Raw genomic sequence first — 26723 nt, forward strand, 5'->3', positions numbered from 1 at the left:
TTTTATTTTATTTTATTTTATTTTATTTTATTTTATTTTATTTTATTTTATTTTTCTTATTTTTGGTTGTGAACCTAGCCTTTACTGGCTGTCCAGCCCCATTTTATTTTTCTCAATGCTTTCTTTTGTTTGAATTCTGAGCTACAGTCTGAGTCACTTGTAAACTTCCAGGGAACTGAACCCTGGACTCTCAGATTCAGGCTTAGGAGCCTTATCAATGGAGCTATCCAAGCCTCCCAGTGAGTCTTAACCTAGGTAATCTGGAAATGATTTTAGCAGAGACAACCAGTCCATCTTAGAATTAGCCACTGCTCCGGTTTTCCAAAACAATGCACATTTATGTCAATCAAAAGAAGGAAGTTATATTTATTATGCACACATGTACAACATTTTTCAACACACTGTATTTGCGAATATGCTTAAGGGATGAATGTGTAATTGTTTCACATGTGTAAGATGCACAACCACAGGGAAACTGAGTCAGTCAGACTAATCCAGAAGAAGCTGGCAGCAACCCCAAGATCAGAAGCGACAGACACACCAGTAGAAAAGCTCCTATGTACCACCAAGCTGAAAAAAGGTCTAATAATAGCACACTGCAAGTGTGAGGATGTTGAGACTCCCAACAAGGGAGCCAGATACACACAGGTGATGCTCATTTCCTGAAAGATGAGGCCGCTGGCCATCCTTGCTGGGTCTCCAGAACACAGGAAGAAGACCCTGAAAGCGATGGCTCTGTGAGGCAGGAAAGGGATGAAGGGGGCAGGGCGGGACGTGGAAGTAGGGACGAGGCATTAAAAGGAGGCCACCTCAGTATTACCTGTGGCCTTACAGCCTCAGCAAGGCTTCCTGCATGAGCTAAAGTGAGCCCGTGGTTCTATCAACTTGGGGCCAGTGTGGCAGGAGTAGGCTTGGTATGTAGGCTAGGGTTTGAATGGATAGTTTTGTGAAATACCTGAGTGTCCTAGGTCAAATGACTTGATCAGGGACTTTACAGTGGTTGCAGAGTCTGAAGGAGCTGGAGATGTCCTGTTGACATAGACTCCACGCCACCGGCCAGCAGCATCGACATCTGAGGGTTCTGACTCTTCATTCACAGGTCTGTATGGCAAAGAGCACATCAAATTGAAAAGGTGGAGGGTGTCCTCAGTGGAGAAAAGGCATAGATGGAAACAAAACCAATGTGGACAAAATATACAAAGCTGGAAGGGGAATCCCAATTTCAATAGCTGTTTTAAATTTTTTTAGTTAATTAAGAAAACGCTGCTCTCAATTTTTCATACTTTCTTAGGAAATTATCAGAAATAATATATCTGTAAGTAGAATAGTATCTCTAATTGAAAAATACGTGAATATATCTGCAAATGTGAAGAAACACACCAGTGTTATTTACCATAAATAACTGTCAGCAGTATACACAGTGGGCTGACCTCTTGGCATGTGCTCCAAACCTCATGTGGCACACTCAGAGGTTGGAGAGGTGAATCCTAAGACTCTAGCTTACCCAAGTTTCATATGACTTAGGATCCTCATCAGAGACTTGGCGAGAGCCAGGACATGAGACATTTACTATGTTAACAGGAATTGTGGTTGTAGCTTTCTAAATAGGTGGGCAACCTCCTGGTTTAGTGTTCCCATCATGGTGAAGACAGCAGGTCTTCCAGTAGTCCGGTTGTGTTGTAACCTCAGAAACCTGTTCCTGGAAGCTCAGTCTATAATCTAGTTGGCTTACTTTTCTCATCAATTCTGCAAGTTACTTAATACTTTTCTGCTTAAGCCAACTGAAGTGTAACCCATTACATACACCAGTCCTTCTTCATATGTTACTTGCCCTCTGAGAGCAAAAATAGAAATTCTGTGTGAAGCTTCTACTCTCATGCAAATTTTCTCTACGCTCTGTGGTTTCTAAACACCAGCAGAGACTCACAGGGGGAGACTATTAAAGATAGATCATATGACTCTGCTCTCATGTGTGGCTCCCTTATCTAGAGGATTTTAGGATGTCATTTAATCTCCTTGTGAATGAGCCAAAATGAGAACTCCCAATCTCCCTATTGCTAAATCACTACACTTTTTATTATATCATATCATATTGCCACAGCTGTTGTGCAAGATGACTAATTTATGAGAAAGGCTCAAAAGGAATATTTCTGGAAATATATTTTAATAAGGTCAGTGAAGGTTTAAAATATCTCCCCATGTTGTGAAACTAACCTAGCTATGCATAAGCTTCTATGAGAGAATTTACTTGTCCTTAATTCTCTTAGCTTTTTTCTATTGCTAATCAACACAAATAGGCTAAGCTTAAGTGAGGCTAAATTAAAGCACTTAAACCACTTCCCTACACTCTCAACTGCACAGCCCTTCTTTTTGAATGGAAAAAAAAATCAAAATAAAAACTTCCTTGGGAGAAACCACCCCCGCAAGGGTTTCCCTGTATAGCCTTGGCTGTGCTGGAACTCACTTTGTAGACCAGGCTGGCCTCAAACTCAGAGATCCGCCTGCCTCTGCCTCCCCAGTGCTGGTACTAAAGGTATAAGCCACCACTGTCTAGCTATTTTTTGTTTTCTTAAATAATTTTTAATGATTTGCTGCAAGGTGGTGGTGTAGCGTTCCCCACCTTGTGCTACATGGTATTAAATCAAACGTTGGGCCAGTGTGATTGTGTGACCTCTGGCCCCAGATTGAGGCCAAGCTGGGCAAAATGGAAAGATTCCATCTCAAATAAGTAAATAAGTAAAGGAATTAAAGAAAAAAAAAAAAGAAAGATTAGCTAGTAGGTATGCAGAAAGAAAATGAAACCAGGGTAAAAGATCAGGTCTGAATGGGGGAAAAAAAATCTTATTCCCACATCAGCAACTCTCAAGCTACCTTAACCAGTGGGCCACCTTCCATTCCATTTAACTGGCTTATTGCCAAAGAGCATCCAAGGCATTGAATGTCACTCCTTGTCAATTTAACAGGAAGAAAACGCAGGCTCCTACATTCTACAAGTTATTCTTTTTAGGTATCTAAGTTTCCCAGTGATTTGAAACATCAAATGATAAGTGGGAAGATTTATTTAGGCCTCAAAAGAACATAGCAATAAGAATTGACGTAAAGAATGTCGATTTTCACATATCTAAAGGTGATACTCACAGTTGGCTTGGCTTTAATCATAAGAATAAGTCTGAATATTCTCATTTGAAAACCTGAAATTTGAAATGATCAAATGATCAAACTGGGGACCAGACAGATGGTTCAGCTCTGACTGCTTTTTCAGAAGACCCAGATTTGATTCCTAGAGCACCCGCTTAGCAGCTCACACCTGTCTATATTTCGAGTTCTGAGAGGACAAATGCCCTCTTTTGACTTCCATGGGCAGCAGGAATGCATGTGATATATATACACACAGCACAGACAAAAACCTCATACATGTGTGTACGTATATATATTCTTTTTAAAAATTACATGATCTTTTAAATGCCAATATGGTCCACTAGTGGACCTTCATACTTGACCCCATATGTCAGGTTGTGGGCACACTAAAAGTATAATATAAAGTTACCTTCAGGCTACGTTATATGAAACATCAGTGAATTTGAGGAGGTGGCCTGGGTCACAATCCCCCAGATATCTATCATACATATGCAAATATCTAAAAAAAAAAACTGAGGAAAAAAATCCTAAAACAATCAAATAGAGAATATTTGACCCATAGTTTAATCGTGAAAAAGCCTAAAAGTCCTTGAACTAGATTGTCTCAGAGTTGTTATGGTCCAGCCAATAAATGAATGATTACACTTCCTGCATTCCCAAGAGAAATATGAATTCTGTATATAGATATTAAGAAGTATTTAATCATACAACGAGGACTAGCGTAGCAAATTCTGTAAATAAAGGGGAAATGCAAAACAACACACTTGACTAAGCATTTCTTCAAGGCAAGCTATAGCCGTAGGTTATACAGCATGTAGAGTCAAATGTGCCTTGGAAATAATAAGCCACCCAAAAGCATAGCTTCTGTTGGTTTCAAAATATGAACACAAACACTCCAGTGTTTAGTAAGTCCAACACATTAGTTTTCCCTAGAGCAGTTCGTAGTTTTCCCTTTTCTTTAGCCATATCCTGCAGGAAATGGCTACCTTCTGGTTAGAAATCACATCTAAAACAGAAACAAAACATGCCTACTACCACATATAAAGCTATAAAGTAAGTAACTTCAGTAAAATGAACACACATGATATACCTCTACTGCATATTCCAGGGAATGCAGTGTGTCACACAAACCATTATCTAAGTCCCAGCCCTGAGGAGGCTGAAGAAGGAAAATCTGAAAGCTTAACTTTTTTGTTTTTTTGAGCCAAGGTTTCTCTGTGTAGCCTTGACTGTCCTGGAACTCACTCTGTAGACCAGGCTGGCCCTGAACTCACAGAGACCACTGCCAAGCTAAATTTTATATGAAATCCCTTGTTATTTAATTTTGAGGGAGACCTTGACAAAGGCTTTTATGATATATAAGTGGTGAATCTGGAGTGTAAAGTGAACTCTGTGAGTGGTGTGCTTTTGTCAAATTCTCCGTAGTATACAAACGTTCTAGGAAAGGTGCACACATTTTATTTTACATATACCTAAGTAAAAACGGCCACTGATACTCATTTTGCACTCTCTGCATGAAGAAGCTGGCAGCCCATAACCTTAGAATGGAAAGCCAGAGGTCAGAGGCCAGATGCCCTGGTGCATGAATGCAAAGGGTATTGTGTATGTCTGTCAAAAGGCAACATTTCCCATCAATCACTGCAGTTCTATCTGAAACGCTGGTTGGCTGTAGGTCCGCCTTACTTTATGTCTTCACTTAACATATGTACACATACATCTGCGATGACTCTCCTTTCAAATCTCCCCCTAGCCTCTCTAACCAGCTACTTACCTTGTTGGCTATGAGACAGTGCTGATTTTCTGCACCGCTTGTTCGCATTGTCTATTTTGGTCCAAGTACAGGTGAGCTCTTGTGTATTGCGATCATATTATTAATGTTAAATGCTAACTCTACGTGACAACTGTCGCATCACACCACTGATATGCTTTCACAATTGGCAGATTATCTGTAAAGGGGAGCGGCCCCATTGACCATATGTTTCCACCTGCTAAGCTGGAGCAAGAGAATAAAGCCTGGCTCCTGGCTTCTCACAGTGCCAGTGTGGGCTTCCGTGACGCCCCTCTGTCCACCCAGCTTCCAGGCTTCAGCTCAGCCACTGAAGTTTTGTTCACACACACACACACACACACACACACCCTGGCTCCATGCCTTTGCATATTCTTTGCCCTTACCTGGAATGTCATTTTTCTCAAAAATAGCTAATGTTTTAAACAAATCTAAAAGAAGTTTGTTACTCTTATTGTAAGAAAAAAATTATAAAGTATTTGATCCCAGATATCAAACAGTATCTTCTGAAACTCACTTCCTAATTTCAGTAATAGCATACAGAATAAGGGGGGGAAATCAGGTAAAATGGTAACTTAAACACATCTCACTTTCTAAATCCCTTCAAGAAGAATCAAAGCAGTTAAGTGTCTTCCATCAGCAATGGAAACTAAGGAAGGGTGGCATTTCCATAGCTTAAACTTAAGCCTCGTACTCAGGAGTCAGAGTCAGAGGCATGCAGACAGATCTCTAAGAATCTGAGGCCAGCCTCGTCTACATAGTTAGTTCTAGGCCAGACAGGGCTACATAGTGAGCCTCTGTCTCAAAAAACAAACTCTAAGACGCTCTGCTACGTAGATTAAGTGTGTATATTTATTGGGGGGGGGGTTACCAAGAGCTTTCTCCCAATTACCTTACAAAGAGAATAAAAATGGGGGTCAACCTTGCTAGTATCCTCTATCCTACAGGGCTGGGGCTCAAGAGGAGCAAGAAACCAAGAACATAAAGCACAGCCTTCATGAGCACTATCTGAGGAGTCCGTAGAAGGACGATCCTGAGCACAGGTCAGGAAAAGCTATAGGCTCTATCTAACACAGACAATGACTAAGCAAAAGCAGACCCAGTGGCTTCCACATCCAGGTTTCTCCAGAGAATAACCTACATCCAAGGAATAATTTTTTTCCCTAGACAGGACCTCACTCTGTAGCCCCGGCTCTCCTGGAACCCCCTCTGTAGACCAGGCTGGCCTTGAACTCAGAGAGACCCACCTGCCTCTGCCACTGTTGCCACCACTCTTACTGGGTACCTTCTCACACTGCACACTAGTTGCACTTCGGTTTACTTTGAGAGCTTTTCTTCTAGTCTATGATAAAGCAGATAACTTGAAGTATTAGTAGGCAAAGTGGTGGCACCCAGGCATAATCTACAGATACTCGGGGCAAAGGTCAGGCCTTGACATACCCATAGCTTTTAAGCAGAGTTTTCAATGAACAGAAACATCTCTTCCCATAAAAATATTTTTTTTAATGGGGGAAAAAAAAAACCTTAAAAGTCAGATTCTATAAAATAAGAATCACATTTAGGAGAGGATAATCCTTCATAAGTTTATGAAAGGAAAGAGGCACTTGATTATATCTACTGTAAAATTTCCTAAAATAAGAAAAAAGGTGAAATAAGACAATTTTACTTAGACTTTTTTCTTTCTTTTTCCCTTTCTTTCTCTTTCCTTTCTTCCTTCTTTCTCTCTCTCTCTCTCTCTCTCTCTCTCTCTTTCGATAGTAGCCCTGGCTGGCCTTAAACTTTCAAACTTAATGGGTAACCAAGGATAATCTTTCCTCCTGCCTCTACCTCCCAAGGGCTGAATTTACAAGGCTATAGCACCAAGGCTAGCAAGCTGATAACTTTAAATAAAAGGCTGAGTTTAAATATGTACATACACACACAGAGAGAGTATAATCTTCCCATTAAAATATTCTGAAGCAGAACTAACTCAAAAGAAAATGAAAGGAGGGCATGTTTGGAAAGGCCTCCCTGAGCACAGGAAGCGCAGGTGAAATAAACAATGAAAAGTGACATTTCCATTCAGTAGGAAAGAATTATTTAGGTAATAAACTGTGCTGGTTTGACTGGCTATTTTTATGGAAGAAGAGGGACTGCATGTTACATCAGATTCAGTAAACACAGGGGAATCAAATGTCTGGGTGTGAACGTCCACATGTGTGTGAAATAGAGAAATTTAATAGAGTATTTACAAATACTGGAGTAGAAAAAAATCTTAAACACAAACCAAACCCCAATAAACAAAGGAAAATACAAACAGATTCTATTATATGAAAGTATTAAGAACTTGAAATGGTGGAGTGCTTGCTATACACATAGTCTCGGAGTTCCCATTCCCAGCTTGTAAAACAAGAAAGGTTCTGAAATTATATTCAGGCAGTTTTCAAACAAAATTCATAAGAGGCTCTGCAGAAATGCAACCAGTAATTAAAACTCAAACCACAGACTCCTCTAAATAACATTTATTTAGCACATCATAAACACATAAAAACATTCAATAGTACCCAGAGTAAAGACAGATCAATACACAACTGCAAATATATAGCTGTGCACTTGAAATTGAGGTCGCCTTTTCCTCGCTGTTTACATATGAAAAAATTCGGCACATGAATTTTAAGTCACCTTAGAATTTTCAATCTGAGGAGAAGATCTTTCGGAACACAAATTCCAGTCCTGCTTGGACAAGCCCTGCTAGTTTCTACATTATCTTTACAGAAGATATCAATGCCTTGTCATTCTCTTGCCAAGCTACGTTTTTGTTTTGTTTTGTTTTGTTTTTTTAAGTGAAACCTCTGCTCTTGAATTTAATAGCTCATAAATAGCTCTTCCTGAGTTTAAGGATAATTCCCAATCTTAATTTTTCCTCTTCATTAGAGATTAACTCATGTCTTCTACCATGATGTGGTTGCCTGGAAGCTCTATGTGGGAACACTGGCGCTGCCCCTCACACGAGAAGTGCTGGAGGTTTTGACTGCAGCCACCCCTCACAGAAGTGCAGTAGGTGTTTGCCTGATGGAGTGGCTGAATCAGATACAGGTCTTCACGCATACATACATTTCCAAAAGTCAAATCACTTGCTGCATTCCAGACTCCTCTGAGCAGTGTGCTTCTGCATTGAGAGTCTTTAAGTTTCCAGGGTTGAGTTTCATTTGCGAGGCTTTTGTTATAAGATGTCTGTCATTAGTTTGTTGGGTTTCTACTGGCACTGTCACCTAACTACATCCTTTTTCATCAGCCAAATGTGTTTATGGTCAGTCCATCCGAGACTCTAGAAACCAACAAAGCTCAGGGGCAGCTTGCTTCAGATGAAGCAGTGAAATGAGACTGCAGCGCCTAAAAGGCTCAGGAAGCCTCAGTGTCAGGAGCAGAACTTGAACGTCTCCGGTCTAAGGCACCATGCAGATGGCTTCTTATTTTGCCATTAAGTGGCTTGAATTCCAAAACTGTTGAATTGTATATTCAACTGGGCAGCATAAAAGTAGACATCAGAGAGCAGAGCCCACGTGGGCTGCATCCACAATACCTGGGGCTTGCTATGCACTATTCACTTTGTATATACTAGTTACATATAAATCTTTTTCACAAGATTGGTATTTTTATTTTTCAGAACTTCATTTTATTCTCCAGAGAGAGAGAGAGAGAGAGATGAATTTTCTGAGAAAAAAGAGGAAAACATTTTTGAACATGTGATCATGCAGTGAGTTGATTGCCAATGTGAAGGAGGAAGCTAAGGAAAATTTGGCTGTGATGACTTTGTGTGGAAGAGTGACTGGCATAGGAGACAAGTGAGCTCTTTGCACAGTAGTAATCTCCTCTACCGATTCCCCCTTTCATATAGAAATGGCAGTAGTTTCCAATCATGGCAAGGGCTGGGCTGTCTTTCTTCCACCAAATGCTCTGCTAGCTGACAGAGACCATGGAGCTGTGAAGATAGAAATGGGAGGGAAGGCTGGTAAAGGAGTTATATAAGCCAATGGGATCTTTGTTTACAAACACAAGAGCTACCGGCTTATCTGTCTCACAGAGGGGGGCTAATAACCCAAATATGGCTGCTAGGTTTTCATTTCAATTATCACCAAAAAAAAAAAAAAAAAAATTGGAAGCCAATGCTTTTTGGACAAAAAAAACCGGCAATGACATCAAAATGCTATTACTCTGCTCCTTCCACCAGAACTTCTCTAAGACCTGTCCTGGTGAAGTAGCGACATCTAGAATGCACATCGGCCCCTGACATTTGTAGAGGGTTTCATGCTTCCCTCCTTCGTCAATGACAAAAGAAGACTTTTGCTATCCCAGCCTATGAAGTCTAAAGACCAAGGGAAGAAGAATATAGCCATATTTTCCAGAACAGCCCTGTAAGGAGAGGGCCAGGGAGGAAGAGGCACACACAGCCCTTCAGCTTACAGACTGGGCTGTTAACTCAGGGGCAGCACTGGGCAGCATGTGCAAGGTCCGAGGCTTGATCCTCAGCACCACACACACGCTGAAACATCAGACTTGTGTGTCTAAAGTCATAACTATATTTTAGCTATGAAAATATATGCAAGTAACTAAATTATGCTTGTTGAGAAGACCATAGAAGATGACCAATTTCTACTTTAAGGGCCAAATGAAATGCCTGTGGCCCCAAAAATGCTAAGGTAAATAGGAAACTGCTTATGTATATTTATGGGAACTGATCTTTCTACTAAGACCAGGGATTCAGTAGTATCACAGTTAGTTCCAAGTGACATCTTTGTCACCCAAAACCACTATTCCTCCATCACATGCACGTCTCTTCCAGCAGCAGCTACAGAAAGAGCACATGTTGCAAGGCTGTGAAATGTTAGAGCTTTGAGGACACAGGGCAGCACAAGCACACACAACAGACATTAACGCACAACGCAGATGTGCACGTTCAGTTAAAAGCCAGCTCTAGCAGGGCCTGTGTAGGGCAGGCCACCATGCTGCTCACTGAGGTGAGGGCAACATGTGTACCGAGGACAGTGTGTGAGCCAGGGTGAAATTCAAGGACCAACACACGTGAATCTGAAACATTTTATTTTGGCAGTTAATGCTGTTAATTAGGAGCAAATTAGCGTTTCTAATATTCTTTTGAAGGTGTCTTTGATGTGTGCCTATTGATATTATTATGACAAACACTGTAAGAGTGGAGTGAGCACCCCAAAAATAATCTTCACTACAATTTTTTTGAGAAGGGCTGTGTGTGGTCTCACGGAATCCAGATGTCCTTCCCTGTACCTGCTGAACTCCAGCACTCGGCTTCTCAGGAAACAGATCTGATGTGAGGTGCTGGGGATCAAGCCCAGGGCCTGGTACATGCTAAGCAAGCAGTGTACCACTGAGGTACACCCTAGCTCAGACTTGATGTTTTAATTTGAATGACTTTTTATTTCAATGCCTATCTCCTAACCGTCCAAACACAGAAGAGTCATGACTGAGAAAGTTATGTCTCACACTTTGATTCATTAATTTACATGTCCAGCAAAGAACATTTTCATTTCTATTAAAAACACATCAGCTTGTTCAAATTCTGGGAGAAATATATCAGGCCTGATATTTTTGGAGGTGGTCCTCCTTGAAGTTCCAAGGACTGCATGGGAGAGATGGTAGGGCTGGTTCTTAACGTTTGTAACTCAACAGAGAAAAGCCAGCTGACCAACCAGCCTCAGAATGGAGAGCTTGAAAGCACCTAGAAACCCTGCCTACTCATAGTTCCTAATTTAAACAGAGGGTAGAACCACACAGGAAAGGGGACAGTGCCAGCTGGTTACAAGAATGCGTTTACAGAGAATGATTCCTCTCTATGACTTTTGCATATTTCTCTTTATAGTTCATGTAATTTCTGTTTCTATGATTCACTGTTGCTGTTAGAATAATTCATGCATGAATAGTCACAAGAGCTTTAGCTCATGAATTAAACCCTTTGGCACCATAAAAAGAAAATGAATTAACAACATCAGTATATCAGTATTAAAATATTAAGTTGTATGGGGACATGAATGCACATATATGTATATATACACACACACATTTAAGGGGTTGCTGTATTAGTGTGTGTATAAACGTGTCCCGGTGTGCTTACCTATGCTTGCATGAACAAAAGCCAAAAATGTCAAGTGTTTTTCTCTATTGCTCTCTGCCTTAGTCTTTTGAGACAGGATCTCTCAATGAACCTGAAGATTGCTGTTTCAGCTAGACTGGATAGCCACTGAATCCACTTAACTGCAACCCCCTAATACTGGGGTTACAGTCATTCGTGCCCATGACCAGCTTTTTTACATGGTTACTGAGAATTCAAATTCAGGTCCTCATGCTTACAAAGTAAGCTGTTTTTCTAGGGCCCCTTTTTTATGTTTTTGATTTTTTTTTGTAAGATAGGGTCTCATGTACTTCATGTTGGCCTCAAATTCACTATGAAGCCAAGAATGATCTTGAAATACCTATCCTCTATCTCTGCCTCCCAAGTGATGGGATTACAGATATCCCTAGCATACCTGGCAATTCCCTGAATAAGATCAATTATTCTAACTCTAAAATAAAACATAAGTAGGGAATTGTAGCATGTGCCTATAGTTCTAAATGCTTGGAAAGATGAAGTGGGAGAACAACCTGAGCTCAAAACAAAACACTCCCAAACCATTCAAAGCACGGAAATTAAAAAGGAAAAAAAAAAAAAAAAAAAACAAAACACATACACACATTTAAAAATATAATAGGACTAAAGATTACCAAGGGGTTAAATAAAATCCCACTTTGTTTTGCTCAGCTATCAGCCCAAATGTATAGGATTCCTTTGAATACCCACACACACAGAAAGAGAATATGAACTGCTAGCCCCATCTTATAGTCATGCTGCCTTATGGATGCTCTTGTCTTCTCTCAGCTGTGCTTGGAAGACCTCATCAGAGAATCCTCTGCAACTTCTCTGGCTGTGTCTCCTTCATGAATGAGCCTTGGGTTCTTATGAGATGTGAAAGTCAAATTGTCAAATTGTCAAACTGTCAAAGTCAAATTGAATGTCAGACAAGAACTTGTTCCACCAAGATGGAAGCACTAAGTTGCTGCAGGAGCTTTGAGGGTGTGGGCTGGTTTCCATTCTTGCTTGTATGGTAGGTTCAAGAAGGAGCTGAGTTATCAGCCAGTCATTTTCAAAAAGTCAATTCTTCAAGAAGGCAGCTTGTAGAAGTATAAAATCAAGTAAGAACCCATCAGCAGCAGTTGTCCCATGTCTTGCCAAATGCAATGACAGGCAAACACTCTGAAGCCTAATGGTTTTCAGTAACACGTCCGCTCTGATTGTCATCAGTTCTAAAATTCTGAAAGGTTTTATGATAAGTTGCTAGGTTTAGGTGGTTGTTTTAAAATGCTCAGGAAAATAAAAACCGGTATGTGAACAATTAAGGGGACAGAATGCAGCATACGGAGCCCTACACTTTCCGGACACAGGCAAAGGTTTCCTGTTACAGAAGAGTTTCATCAGGGATCCAAAACTATGCAGTAAGTGCAACACCTTGTCCAATAATCTATGTACAGTCACAATAGAAATGTAGAGCCTATTTTTTATAAAATAACAATTTTTAAAATAAATAACGCAAATAGCAAGGAATGCAAGTTATAAGTTATGGCTTTCTCTTCCCAGCATACAATGTAGAAGCAAGACAGACAATAAAAGCAGACACAAAAGCAAACAGAAGGACCATCTGACCATCTCAGTAGGGGACATCAGAAAACTTTAATTTCTTATTCTCCTTTTGACTAGAAAACAAAGGAAAACAGAACAAAAATCCTCATATTCTTTGGTATCCAGAAAGTAAAGTTATGACTATGAAATAATGGCCATGACTTTCCAAGAGAGAACTGTAGAGCTGACTACTTGAATTCTTCTCTAGCCAAACAAAGGAACAAGACATAACTGGAACAGATCTGACAGACAACCCAATAGAATCCTAGAAGCAGAACTGTGAGAAGAAGCTAACTTTTCCGATGTTGCGAAACTCATGATCATTGATCAGACTCTAAGGCTCAAAAACAAGTTAACAAGCAGCCCTTCTAATCCTGGAAAACACAAAGATTAAGGCAACTCCCATGGGCTAATATTTAGAACCCACTAAATTTGACTTTAAAACACAGTATTTCATATTTGAAAGATGTTTAGAAATTCAAAATAATTTCTGAACACTCAAAATTCTCAAAGTTAAGAATACTGACTCCCATTAGGGAAGGATATCACATTACTGAATGCCAAAATGCTGTTTATGATTTTATCTGTAAATCTCACTTAAATTTCAAAGTTTACTTATTTTATGGGTATGAGTATTTAGTCTGCATGCATGCCAGTGTATATGCACGCTTGGTACCCTCTGAGATCACAAGAAGGTATGAGATCTGGAGTTACAGTTGGTTGTGAGCCACCATGTGGTTGGCTAGAAAAAGAACCTGGGTCCTCTGAAGAGCAGCCAGTACTCTTAACTGCTGAGCCATCTCTCCAGCTCCCCACTTAAATTTTATATAATAATCAACTGTTAGTTTGCTTTAGGAGCACCTTCCTCTTAAACAAGACTGGGGTAACATTTTATGACCCACCTGATGTGGTACTGGGAACTCGTATTTATCTGAGGACGACTTGAACTCCTAATTTTCCTGCCTCTGTCTTCCAAGTGCTAGGATTATAGGTGTTCGTCACCACTGGACCCAGCAGAAACATGACTTTCCTTGTTTCTTTGTTTTTGTTTGAGGCAAGGACATAAGGTAGCCTTGGCTGGCTGAGATCCACTACTACACCATGCTGGTCTCACACTTGCTTCTATCCCTGTACCACTGTACCACGAGCCTCCGCCACCATCATACTGGACATCATTCCTGTCCAGTATGGTTGCTGGGAATTGAACTCAGGACCTCTGGAAGAACTTCAGTGCTCATAACCTCCGAGCCACCTCTTCAGCCCCCAAGGGCTCTTTGAAATAGCCTGTGAGATCGGCAATCGGGAAGCACATCCCTGGGCTGGTAGGAATGGCTCCTTTATCTGGTGGCAGTTCTCCTTCATAAAATCATCTTAGCTTTTCCTGATGTATGAAAACTAGGCAAGTGAGCATCTATGAGTGTGTTCTCTCTATGCTTTATACTAAAATCTGACAGGCACCCCTTCTTTAAGCCTATGATGACATTTGGCTAGATTTTTTTCCCTTCACAGATAAGTGAAGAGTGTTTTCTGGTCCTTAGTTGTGTAGTGATGATGGTAGTGAATGGTACAGTGATCCTAAAGAAGACATAACAAAACCTGTCACAGAGAGACACAAAAGCATTCCATCCCTCCACAACTCAGCTGCCTACCCGCGACACACACACACACACACACACCTATCAAGAGAGAAGCAAAGCACTGGCTATGTGCCCATTAGACTCCCAGAAGTGTGGCTCTTTCTGTCACCTACCTGCTGTGTCCCTGTATGTCCCCCAGCTCCTTCTGCAGCCTGGCATTTTTCTCTTCCTCCTCCAACAGCCTCCTCTTCACAGTACGCAGTTCCTGCTGAGCCTCACACTTGATATCATTGGCCACCACCACTGCAGTCTGCAGGTCTGCCTGGAACCGCCTCCATTCCTCAGTTTCCTCCTAAAATAGACAGAACCCATGTTTCCTCAAACACTGGGCAGGTGTGCTGGGGTCTCTATGCAGGCGTTCCCGGATCCTAGTCTCAGTCGCCAGGAAGGCTAAACAGAAAGACAGGGCTTTAATGGTGTCTCACTCTTTGGAGCACAAGAGGTCGCTCCTTGATGTCACAGAGCTCTTCAACTAAAAATCGAATGATTGCTTTAGTTTTATTTCCTGCCAGAGAGAAAAGAATGGCTCAGGGTAAGAGCCTGGGAATGTTCTAGGAAAAGATGGCTGGAGAATATAACAGAGTACCTTCCCAGTATTTCCAACCTAAGACAGGAATGATGTCCAGTATGATGGTGGCGGAGGCTCTTGGTCTGGGGCTTACCTTTATCTGCTTTGTGAGGGTCTTTAATTGCCGTTCTAGGTCTGACTTCTGCTCCTCCAACTTGATCACACTGCCTAAAAGGAAATGAGTTAGACAGAGTTAAAAAGTTGCAAGGCTCCTGCACAAGGTAAGCTGCAAAGCAAGGGGGAGGCTCTGGAGATAGGAGGCTTAAATCCCACCCCTCCACAGTAAGTTATACTGTGAAGACTCTGAGAACACAGCTAGATGCAGTCCTCCAAGACAGGAAACTGGATGATATATTGCTTAGTTATAACTTCAGAAGGAAGCTGTAGGCACTGCCAGGAAGCACCGTGGGAGGAAGCTTCAACAGCCACGCAACTTATACCCTTGCTTCAGGCCTCCCCGCCAGTCACACACAGCTTCCTGAGCACCCTTTACTTCTGAGATCTGGAGGGCTTAGCTGTAAGAGAGAATTCTCTGGCTATTATTCCTGTGACTTTGAAACGCGTCTCTAGCGTCACCATTCTTAACCATGGTTAACCCTGAGAGACACATGTGGCGCAGGCACGCAAGCATAAGCTCTAGGCCTATGAAGCCAGCATCTCTGAAGACAGCCAGGATCTAGACCCACGTATATTAGGACAGCTCCAAGGTGGCACAACTATCTCTCCCCAATTAAGAACAATTTCTGCCCCTCGTTCTCCCTGCCTCCAGTTCTCTCCATACAGCTATCAGAGCCATTTAAATTTAAGTATCAATATGTCAATCACCAAGCAAAAATTCCTGGTAGTTGTCTATTAAGGATATGAATTAAGTCAGGCATAGAGTGGTACAGACTTTTAATCCTAGTACCTGAGTCACAAAGTAACTCTGACTCAAAAAAAGAAAAGAAAAAAGAAAAAGAAAGGAGAAGAAAGAAAGAGGGAAGGAAAGGGGAAGAGAAGAGAAGAGAAGAGAAGAAAAAAAGAAAAGAAAAGAAGAAAAGAATAGAAAAGAAAAGAACAGAAAAGGCTATGAGTAGAATCTCCAGAGAAGGCTGGAATCCACACAGCACATTCTGCCCCAGAGAATATTCTGAATCATCTTGTGAGGCCTGGAGTTTGTGTTTAGGGTCAATGCCGCAGAGTAAGGAGCCCCCTCCTTTAATTCTTGTTGTTTTGTCTGCCTCTCTCAAGGATCTCATGGCAGGAAGGGATTAATCTAAGGCTGGATTTGAGTGTCACTGTCTTCCTGACACAAATATACGTTAATAATACCTTGATATCCCTGCCAGGAGTTTAAAAGCTTCTCAAAAAATGGTCTGTGTTATTTTCAGTCTCAGATATATTATGATATAATCACTAGATGTGGGCCTGAAATTTGCTCTGGACATTAATTATACACTTGTTTTCTTGGTCTGTCTGGGCTGACTTTTAAGGATTTAGGGACAATACAACCACATACTCCACAGTGCTAAATCACAAAGCAAAACAGAACAGTGCTTGTCTCTTGGAAGCAGACAGTGGCCAAATGTTTAATTGCATTCTCAAGGATTACTGTTGAACCTGGGTGACACTGAGTGTCAATGCATTGTCTTCTGATATTAGTCAGTTAGTCCAGGCACAATCAGCTCCCCTCACAGAAACTGCCATGCTCACTCAACTAGGGAATACTGAGCTGTTGCTTCCCAAGGAAACACAGTATTGGATTCCTATAAGTTTCTGCTCAAGTTTTTCATCATCTGAAATACTATTTGCATGAGATAGTTCTGCACATCAGAATCCTTGTAAAACAGGCCAGTTCCATAAGCATCGGGAATTTCTTCTGACTTTTAAAAATTTTTTTTTCAATACTTAATGGTTATTTTTAACATTTTTTTTTCTGTAGTTTTCTGACCTATGTAGCCTTTCTTGCCTGCAAACATCCTTTCCCTTATGCCTTATCGGTGTGTAAGGACAAGGATTTAATGTTCTTCTGGCCCTGGACTATGTTACAATGAACTTTTTGTCTCTGGCATTTCGACACGGTTGTCCACAATACTGTCAGCTACTGGTCTTCATTCCATGAATCTACGAGAGTCCTTCCTCTCCCATCCTTTCCATAGCTTCAACACCTGTGTATCACTATGCATAACAGGTGCATATCTGTCGGGCACTTTTCAGAGAAGCCTTACGTTGGGATTGAAGGATGACCTTCTCCTTTATCTGGATCTAATGGACTGCTGACTGACACTGAACTCGCATTCACCATCACAAAGCTTGGGCCTAACCAGGGTGATCTAACACACCTATGTCTGTAGATATGTCACGGCCTTCTTGCACTAAGGGACAGTAGACAGCACTTTAGCATCATAACTGGGAGCATTTCAAATATCAAAAATCACAAAAAAACAAGTACAAAGAGCTTGGCTTCATTTTGAAATAGAATAGTGCGTAAAGAACACTTGTGAGCTGGTGGAATGGCTCAGTGGGTAAAGGCACATACCACCAAGCCTAACGACTCTGAGTTTGATCCTTGGAAGCCAGGTGATAGGACAGAACCAATTCCCACAAGCTGTCCTCTGACCTCTACACCCAATATAAATAAAATGTAAAAAACACTTTTTTAAAGAAAAAAGAGACACTTGTACATAGCATCAGAATTCAGACTAGAAAGCAGAGATTTCTTGAGCTTAATCTCTCTGAGAACAGAGGTTTTTCTGACTTTTTGGCTGACTTTCCATCTCTTTCCACATGTCCCCCAAACCAGGAAGGCTTTGTGAGTACCAATCTAGGGTTACAAGTATGTGCTAGTGAGCAGGAATACGGAATCTGTGAGTAATGAGGCTAGCTGTACATGGTAGGAAAACTTCTCAGGCAACTAAGCTAATTTTAGTAGTAACTAGTATCATAAAAGCTTTGTTTATTAAGTCTTTTCTTATAAATGCAAAGCTCATTAGATGTGACATTTGATAAGGCTTATTTGAATAAAAGCAAAGGATGTTTAGTCTCTTTAAAACGGCCCTTTCCCATTCAAAGCAGTGAGTTCAAAAAGCCATACACTGATGCATCTTCAGAAACAAAGTGGCTAACATCTGTGAGAACTCCCATATCCTCCATCAATGGGAAGCAGGCTGGACTTGACCATGGGCAGAGATGGTTTGTTTCACTGAGGAGACCACCTAGCTCTCATCCATTAGATCCGGAAGACAACAGTGTTAATACAAAGGCAGTAATTCACTCTTATTTTACTCTTAGACCCTGAAGGCCATCCATAAGGGGAAACAAAAACCTCTCACAGTCACAGCTGAATTCAAAGTTGGTTTGGCTGTCTAGAGACGAAAGCCTCAGGGTGCTGTGCAAATACATCTAACACTTCCAAAACACACCTGCCCTCTTGTAAGAGCTGTAGTCATGTGTCCTTTCTTCTGTCACCCAGCTTACTACTTAACCTCAGAGATTACTGCTTGTTTCTTAAGTGCTGTTCTCTTAGAGAGATGACAGGCTCCTCGGACAGCCCTGCCAGCACACACATCCTTAGAAATTCCTCCTGTTGCGCCTTGCCAGCCTTCACTTACTTTCCAGCTCACTGATGAGCTGATTATTGTGCAGCTTGACAGCTCGATGCTGTTCCACCTGATCTTCCAATTCAAAAATGGTTTCTTTCATGTCTTTGATTTCTGCGTCGCTCTCTGAAGCTTTCTCTTGTAATTTCAGGCTGGTTCTGCTCAGCTGTTCTGCCTGATGATCACAGACCTCCTTCAGGTAAGAATAATCTTTTTCCATCTAGAGAAAAGAGAACATTGTCAGTTTAACAACAACAAAGCAAAAAACACTTCCCCATGTCTGCAGGAAGACTAGCAGGATACTCTGGCTACTTCTTGCTGTTTTTCAGTCTAAGAACACCCAAGGCTGTAAATGTTAAGAAAGACATGTGTCCAAAGGGCTGAATTCTGTGCCCTGTTTTACAAGCAGAAGAGGGCTCCTAGTATATGCAACTTTCCCTTACCAGGGCAGAACAGGGAATCATGAAAACCTGCAGGACCGCTCTAACCTCACATTCTCTGCAGAGCAGTGCCCTCTGCTGGTGAGATTCAATGTCCCTCATGCCTGAGCCAGAGAAGTCACAACTTTAGAACAAGAGTTTTGTTCCTTTGGAAGAATAAAACAACTTACATGTGACAGAAGACACGCTACATAAAAATCTGAATGTACTGAAAACAGAGACCACCCATTAACTTCACCTGCTCAGTGTTAATTATGCACACAGTAAAAACAAGATAATGATGCGCTCAGACTTAAACAATTAATTTTGCCATATTTGCTAACTATATTTAATTTGCTAAATTAACCTCCTAATTCAATAAAATGTGTTAATGACTCAACCTTTCCTTCAATTTAAGCAAGTAAAAGAGATTGTTCTAAAGTTGGTGTTTCGTCATTCCTTGAAGGGTTTTTCACCCTTATTACATAAGTGTATAAGCCCTTGATAATACATAGGCTTGTTCTAGATATTATAGAAATGTACATAACTGTTTGTATGTGTGTGTGTGTTGATTTGGAGGCACTGCACTGCACTGTGTAATATGCCTTTGTCTTGTTCTAGACAATGTTTATTACACCATTTTAACATAATTTTAAATGTTCATATATGTGGATTGATACACATTACAATAGGTTATTTGTGTGGCGTATGCATTTTCACATGTATGTGGGTGTATGTGGGGGTGAGTGTGTACATGTTGGCACAAATGTACAGAGGTCAGAGTTTGACATCAGTGTTTTCCTTGCTCATTCTCCACCACAGATACTGAGGGAAGATCTGTCACTTGAACCAGAGCTAGCTATGGGAACCCCCGTCTCTACCTCCTGAGCACTCATTATACAGAGGCTACCATGCCTGCCCCGCATTCACCTGGGCACCAGGGGTCCAGATTCTGGCCCTCATGCTTCCACATGCACCCATACATGTGCTCACATGCACAGGAAAATGCACATACCACACACACAAATAACCTGTTGTAGTATGTCCCGATCTGCATATACAAACATTTAAAACTAGGTCAAAATAGTGTAATAAGCATTATCTAGTATATCTTATCATCTCCTGAGCCATCTCCTAGTTGGCCCTAGATTATTTTAATTACTATACACTGGAAATCCACTGCCTGAAAAACACCATTCTATTATTATTTTAAAATGCTATAATAAACACTGCCCCTTTTCTATAGAAATTTAATTGATATTAATAAATAGGCATATATTTTACTAGGCAATATAAGCTTGACATGTAATAGATTTCTACCTTCTTTTTTAAGTTGGGGGGGGTCTTCACATCCAATAATTTTTTTTTCAGTTGCAGTTCTAGGTGGGGACTACAGAACAGGGATCTGGCCTGCTTTACTCACACAGCACACGGCGCCCTCTGCACCTGCACAGCACTAGGCATGGAGAAAGTACCAACTGCGTAGTTGATGAATGAATGAATGACGTACCACAGGCACTCCTGAAGTGTTTTCCACTTGGGAAGGTGGGGTGGACGGATAGGTGAGTGGATGGATGGGAGTAAGAAGAACTACCTCAGGACCATCATGGATCACGGAGCCTGAGTTAAGGGTACACACTGATAGGTAAAAACTGCACTTGAGTTGTAAAAGCATACGGCTCTGCACTGTGCTAAAGTATACCAAAGTGGCTTAGGGCAGAGAATCTGAAGCTAGGCTGCCAGGGCTTAAATTCCAATTCTACAAAATCAAGATTTGTGGGTTTGTCTGTTTGCTTGTCTGTTTAATTTTATGATTGCTATTTGGACAGGGTCTCTTTATGTAGCTCAAGCTGGCTCAGAATGCAAAACTGTTCTGCCTCAGGCCCCTAGTTCTGGGATTATGGCATGGCATACTGTATACAGTTGAACTTTGTGTTCCTTTAATCCCTTTGCCTCAGTTTCCCCATCTGAACAATGGAGACGGTTTGATGGTAATGTACTTACAGTTTATTAGTGCCTGATACAGTTTAACTATGCCTTACATAGTGACCATGCAATGAATGCTATTCCCTTCTGCCGCAATGGCCTTATGTCTTATGTGAATAACCGTGTAATACAGGTCCATTCAAGAGGTGGAGAAGGCAAGTTTTCTAGCTTATCAATGGTTGCTTTATAATACAGAAAAAATGACCTTTTTAAAAAATATCCCTTTTCCCTTTTGTAAAAGATTTACAGATGGTTATGATACACTGTGCAGGTGCTGGGAATCAAACCCAGGTACTCTGGAGGAGCAGTAAGTGCTCTTAACCACTGAGCCACCTTTGCAGCCTGAACCACTACATTTTAGATGCTAGAAAGCTGATGTCTGAAAGGCCAAAGTGGAAGGTAAACTTTGAGTCTTGCGGGCTCATGGCTGGATTCTCAGGCAGAGGCACGACGCCTGGAGGCCAGAAATATACGTGTGACTAGTGGGAAACAGTGTGGGTGCAGAGTAAATCTGGGGACTGTGATGAGGAAAGTGGCTAAGCGTCCTGCCCGGGGCCTCCGAATGCAGTTGAGACTGTTGAGCCTTAGAGGCTCTGGTTTCATTTCCCAAACACTGATACATCATGATCATGAGCAAAGAGTGCCACGCATGGGGCAGGGACAGAAGTGCAGACTGTGAGAGCTGGGGAGCCTGCAAATCAGTCTCCAATGCAGTGGGTCACTTCTTTCTTGATATGAAATACATCCTCCAAGTTTAAGGAAATATGCCAGAGAACTTCGCTGTTTTTTTTTTTTTGGGGGGGGGGAGTTATTTGTTTGTTTGTTTTGAGCCAGTGTCTCTCTCCATATCTACATAGTCCTAGCTGTCCTGGAGGCAAAGCCACCCCCCTCTGCCTCCGGAGGGTAGGGATTAAAGGAGAGTGCCTTATACCCATCCAAAAAATACTTTGTTTTCTAAAAAGCCATCTCATCTCATTGGGACACTCACTAAATCAACAAGAAGATGTTAATTGTTTTCAGGTTATATTTGTTTTATAAATTAATAAACATATATAGAGAAATTATTCAAAAAGAAGAATGTGTCCTGGAGAGATGGTTCAGTAGCTAAGAGCACATACAATTCTTCCAAAGAACCTGAAGTTGGTTTCCAGAATGTAGCTCCAAGGGATCTGATGTTCTATTCTGGCCTCTACAAGTACACAAGTGGCATATCCACACACAAACACAAATAAATGATTTTAGAAAATTCAGCATACCAAGCAGCAGAGAACAAAGTCCTGTAAACGACCACCAGAGTTCTAAGATGCCTTTTTTTGTGATGCTGGGCTTCCTGCTGCCCAGCAAAGCAAACTTTTGAGTTTAGTTTTTCTAATTTGGGAATTCCACTATCAGATACCCAAACATGGGGTTTTGTCTGTTTGGGTTTTTTTGGTTTTTGTTTTTGTTTTTTGGTATTTCCTTTAGAGGGAAAATTACTTCCAAGCACCCCAAGTATCTTTATCTTTAAAAATTAACGTCTTCAGTCATATTCAAAAAAACAGATCAATAAGATTTCTCAGAGAGAGGACATCAAGAGTCCTCCCTGATTCACCAACACTGACCAAACCCAGGAGCAACCTACTCAGCTGTTGTCAGAACAGGCTAGAATATTACCAAGCGTCATCACCTCCAAGCCTGTGACACTGAACTTGAGAAAACAGCACGATTTCAGGTCAGTTTCCTTGGCAATACTTGGAGAAGGGCATGTGCACACAGGAAGTATCTTGAGGAGTGCTCCTGGTCCTCACTGTGAGAGAGCCATCAAGGCAGGACTGGCAGAGCGGCAGAGCAGTGAAGCTCTCTCACAGAGGCATACATGACCCTCAGGGAGAGGCCCACACCAAGCATTCCTTTCATGCTGCCCCAGCTGCAAAGGCCCTGGTCTTTATTTTCCCAGTGCATTAGCCATGTGAAGCGCCACCCAGGGAAGGCCATCTTGGAAAGGGCTCCAGTTAGGTGCTGTCAGCTACCATTGCTCCCCAACAGCTGGAGTAGAAAAGAGTGCTTTGGTCGGGGAAGCCCTGAGCGCAGATATTAGAGGGTTGTGCCACAGTGTACATATCTGCAGCCTCTCCTACAGGAGAAGCGTGAATAACTGGCTGTGAGGGCTTTACCACTGGGTGACTAGATGATAGGGAATAACAACTTCTGTAAGATAAATCCACACAATCTTTTTTAGTTTGTTATGATGAACAACAATACAAAGGATATCAAGCTACATATCAACTATGAACCAAGGCTTTATCATAACACAAACTAGCCCCAAGGCAGAGAATGCTGACTAAAGCAAATAAGGAAACAAACTTATAGACAATACAACAATATCACCAATACATGAGGAGGCAAAATCCAGTACATTAAAACTAAAAGCATGGTGTGAGGTGAAAATGGAGTCTAAATATTTTAGTTTGTAGCTATGTTTAGTAGTTTCTGATGGCAAAGATAGCATCTTGGAAAATAAGGCCCTGCCTCTGAGAAATCATTTCATCTTCTATTCAAATAGTCACACACCAATAACAAAGACCAGGGCAAGCATAGAGCTAGGTAGCTGCAATAAATTCTGAATGAATTTCAGCAACACTGAAGTCTCATCGCACACTCTGCCAGAATGAGCACAGGGAGGAAGTACTGCCCCGAGGAAGAAGCTTGCCTTGTAAAGCTGCTGCTTCTTGTGTCAAGATGTTAGCGTGTAGGCTTTATTTTGGCAGCGCTGAGGATGAACCCAAGGCGTTGCATATGTCAGACAAGTGCCCTACCACTGTGCAATATGCCCAGCCAGAGTTGGTTATTTTACTAAATTTGGTTACTGTACTGTCCATTAAGTAATTTTGAATATTAAAAAAGATTAAGAACAGAGAACAGTCAAAGACATTAAGAGTTCTCTTTACCCTTATCTCTTCTTTAAAAATTATTTTATTTTATGCATATGGGTATTTTGCCTATATGTATGTCTATATAGCATGAACATGCCCATTACCCATAGAGGGCAGAAAAGAGTATCAGATCTCCTGGAACTGAAGTTACAGACAGTTGTAAGGACTATGTGGGTGCTCAGAATCAAACCCAGGTCTTCTGGAAAAGCAGCCAGTGCTCCTAACTGCTGGGCCTTCTATCCATTTCAGTAGTGCCTCCTCCAACAAAGTTAAACTTTATAAACCTCAGAATGTGTATCGGGACATTTATTAGACACAGGTTTACTGTTTCTAAAGGGAAGGAGGGGCAAAGGGAGACAGAAGTCTTGACCTAGGAAGCACTTTGGTCTAGAAGCCGAGCAGCCATCAATATCAGGCCAGTGACTGACCGACAGGAGCAGATGAAAGCTTTGGTGAGCAGGTCTGAATGTCATTCCTGCTCCCAGGTAGCTCTCCTCACATCTGGATTCTCTGTGCCCTCTCAGGAAACAGCACAAACATGTTTACAGCCACCTATTTTATAACCTACTCATGATTTTTATCTTGGGTAGAGTAGGCTAAGCTAGTTGTGCTAAGAGCAGATCACATCATGGGCTGGTAGTCTTGAGCATACTAAGGAGCTAGAGAATGTCTAAAGAACTCCAGGGCAGAGGAGAGCTGAGAACTGTGCAAGGTGAAATACTGTAGAGAATAGGAAACTGAGAAAGGCAAAGAGGAAGAGTAGGATTATAGAGGAGCTGCAGGGTAGCAAGTGGAGAGTTCCAGAGAGGCCCCAAGGTCTAAGAGCTCTGGACTGAGGCCTGACCAATAGCAGATGTTGTGCTCCTGATACTCAGGGCATACCTAGTACTCTGAAGAGTCCAGAACCGCTGATGTCAGCCCCGAGCTCTGACATTAAGGGAGCTGCATTTTCCTGCTCCTGATTTCTGTCCCAGCTGAGTAAAAGTACTGTCAGAAACTCTAGATCATTTAACTGTAGCTATTATTTTTTCTTGTTTTTAATTATATAGGTATGTATGTCTATGCACATGAGTGTAGGTGCCCATCGAGGCCGTATGTGCCAGATCCCCTGGAGCTGTAGTCAGACTGTTATGAGCTGCCTGACTCATTACTAGAAGAACTTTACTCCCTCATGATAAGGTGGAGAGCTTTGCAGCAAAATACAGAACCATTAGGAAAGTGGTTTTGGCTAGGCATGATGGTGCACACCTGTAACCCCAAGTACTTGGATGGTTGAGACAGGATTGTGTATTTGATGCCAGCTAAACAGTGACTGTCTCAAAAAATGGGGGCTGGAGGAGGGGGGTGAGAAAGGGAAAAGAGAGGAGGGGAAGACACTTAAAAAACAGGTTATTGAGCTATAATTCAAAAGTGAGGAGATTAGGGTTTTAGTATGTCCATGTGGCTATGCAGCCATCACCACAGTCTGACTGACAGCTCTTATCACCCCACGAGGAAGAACACTTTAGCATTTAACTCCCCAAGTCATGTCCCTCCTAAGCCCTGGCAGTCTGCAGTCTGCTTTCTGGATCTTTAGGTTTGACTCTGCCAGGCAGCTCAAGAAGTCATTCATCATTGGCTTTTGTCTTTGTCATTCTTCACTTAGCCTGTTTTTTTCCCCAAGGTAAATCCATTTGTGGCATGTCTCAGGACTTAGCGCACTGCACAGATATGCTGCATTTTGCTTATCCTTTCAGCTGTACATTAGGGTTTTACTTTCTTATATAATGTCCCTTGAGGCCCATACTTTCCGTTTTTATTTTATGAAATCAATTTAATTGTATTGAGGGTTTTTTTTAATTTAACTTATTTATTTTGCTTTGGGTGCATATGCCACAGTTTATATGTGAAGGTCAGAGTGTCTCCCCTTATGGGTCCTCTGAATCAAACTCAGGTCAGGGCTACTGGCAGATGCCTTTACCCACTGTGTTGGCTTGATGATGGCTTTGTCTGAGGAATTAAAAAAATAATAATTATGAAAAAAGAAAAAAAAACTGGGTGCTGGTAGTGCACACCTTTAATCCCAGCACTCAGGAGGCAGGTGGAACTCTGAGTTCGAGGCCAGCCTGGTCTAGAGTGAGTTCCAGGACAGCCAAGGGTTACACCGTGAAACTGTCTCAAAAAAACAATAGCAATAATAACTTATTACTGTTCTTATTATCAGATCACATTTACAGTCAAAAAAGTTATCTAGCCAAAGATTATTGCCTTCAAAGGGTTGACCAGGCAGGGATGGGAGGGTGGGAAATGGAGGGACAGTTAGATGACTAGGGGTTTGTCACAGTAGAGTTTGCCGAGTACCACTTTGTTAGTGGGAAGGGGACAAGGGAAGACACTAAATTCACCACAAGGTGACAGTGATGGTCACCAGCTGACCTTGGTCTCTGCCGAACCTTGAGCTGCTGCTTTGCTAAGCAAGCTGTCAGTCAAGCAGCTGAGCTACTCAGTTTTACCAACGCTTAGCAGCTTTAGTCATTTAAGAAGTATCTGAAACCAACATCCAGCAAAATTAACATTCTTCTCCAGCAAACTTTATCTAGCACTTAACTCTTAGCCATGATGGGAAGGAAAAAAAAGATATTCCCAAGGGTATCTAGAACATACAAGAATAATAAAATATTAGTTGTTATTATAATACAATAAACTTTCATTCACCCTTTTGACAACATTTACTAAATAGCTAATACATAGAAAAGGCCACCATGCTAAGAGAGTACAAAGCATACAGTAAAGAACAAGAACGACAGCCTGAGAGTGCTGCCGGAAGAAAGAAATGTGTGTTGCACTTGTTGTTTTTGTTTTGACCTCATGGCTACTGCAGAACTCATTCTGTTTCATTCTACTGAATGAAAATAGAGGTGGCCATATTGCATACTCATTGGCCTAAATATGTGTGTGTGTGTGTGTGTGTGTGTGTGTGTGTGTGTGTGTGTGTGT

At 41.5% G+C, this 26723-nt stretch overlaps 1 protein-coding gene across 5 annotated transcripts in view; it reads right to left on the reverse strand.

The window, feature by feature from the left end:
- The window catches only part of Specc1 (sperm antigen with calponin homology and coiled-coil domains 1), a 251057-nt gene that overhangs the window by 73095 nt on the left and 151239 nt on the right, over nucleotides 1–26723 (reverse strand). For 4 of the 5 annotated variants that reach the window (XM_055594127.1, XM_055594125.1, XM_055594129.1 and 1 more), the window contains 4 exons: nucleotides 18443–18650; nucleotides 14947–15020; nucleotides 14398–14576; nucleotides 956–1101 (listed from right to left, as the gene is read on the reverse strand). In XM_055594127.1, the coding sequence (XP_055450102.1) occupies nucleotides 956–1101; nucleotides 14398–14576; nucleotides 14947–15020; nucleotides 18443–18650 (607 nt within the window). Of the gene's footprint in view, nucleotides 1–955; nucleotides 1102–7388; nucleotides 8886–14397; nucleotides 14577–14946; nucleotides 15021–18442; nucleotides 18651–26723 lie in introns of those variants that run through there. The other variant, XM_055594130.1, reaches the window with a different exon arrangement.

The sequence above is a fragment of the Psammomys obesus genome, unplaced genomic scaffold (genome assembly GCF_907164565.1).
Source record: "Psammomys obesus unplaced genomic scaffold, mPsaObe1.curated_primary_1811, whole genome shotgun sequence".
Taxonomy (NCBI): Eukaryota; Metazoa; Chordata; class Mammalia; order Rodentia; family Muridae; genus Psammomys; species Psammomys obesus.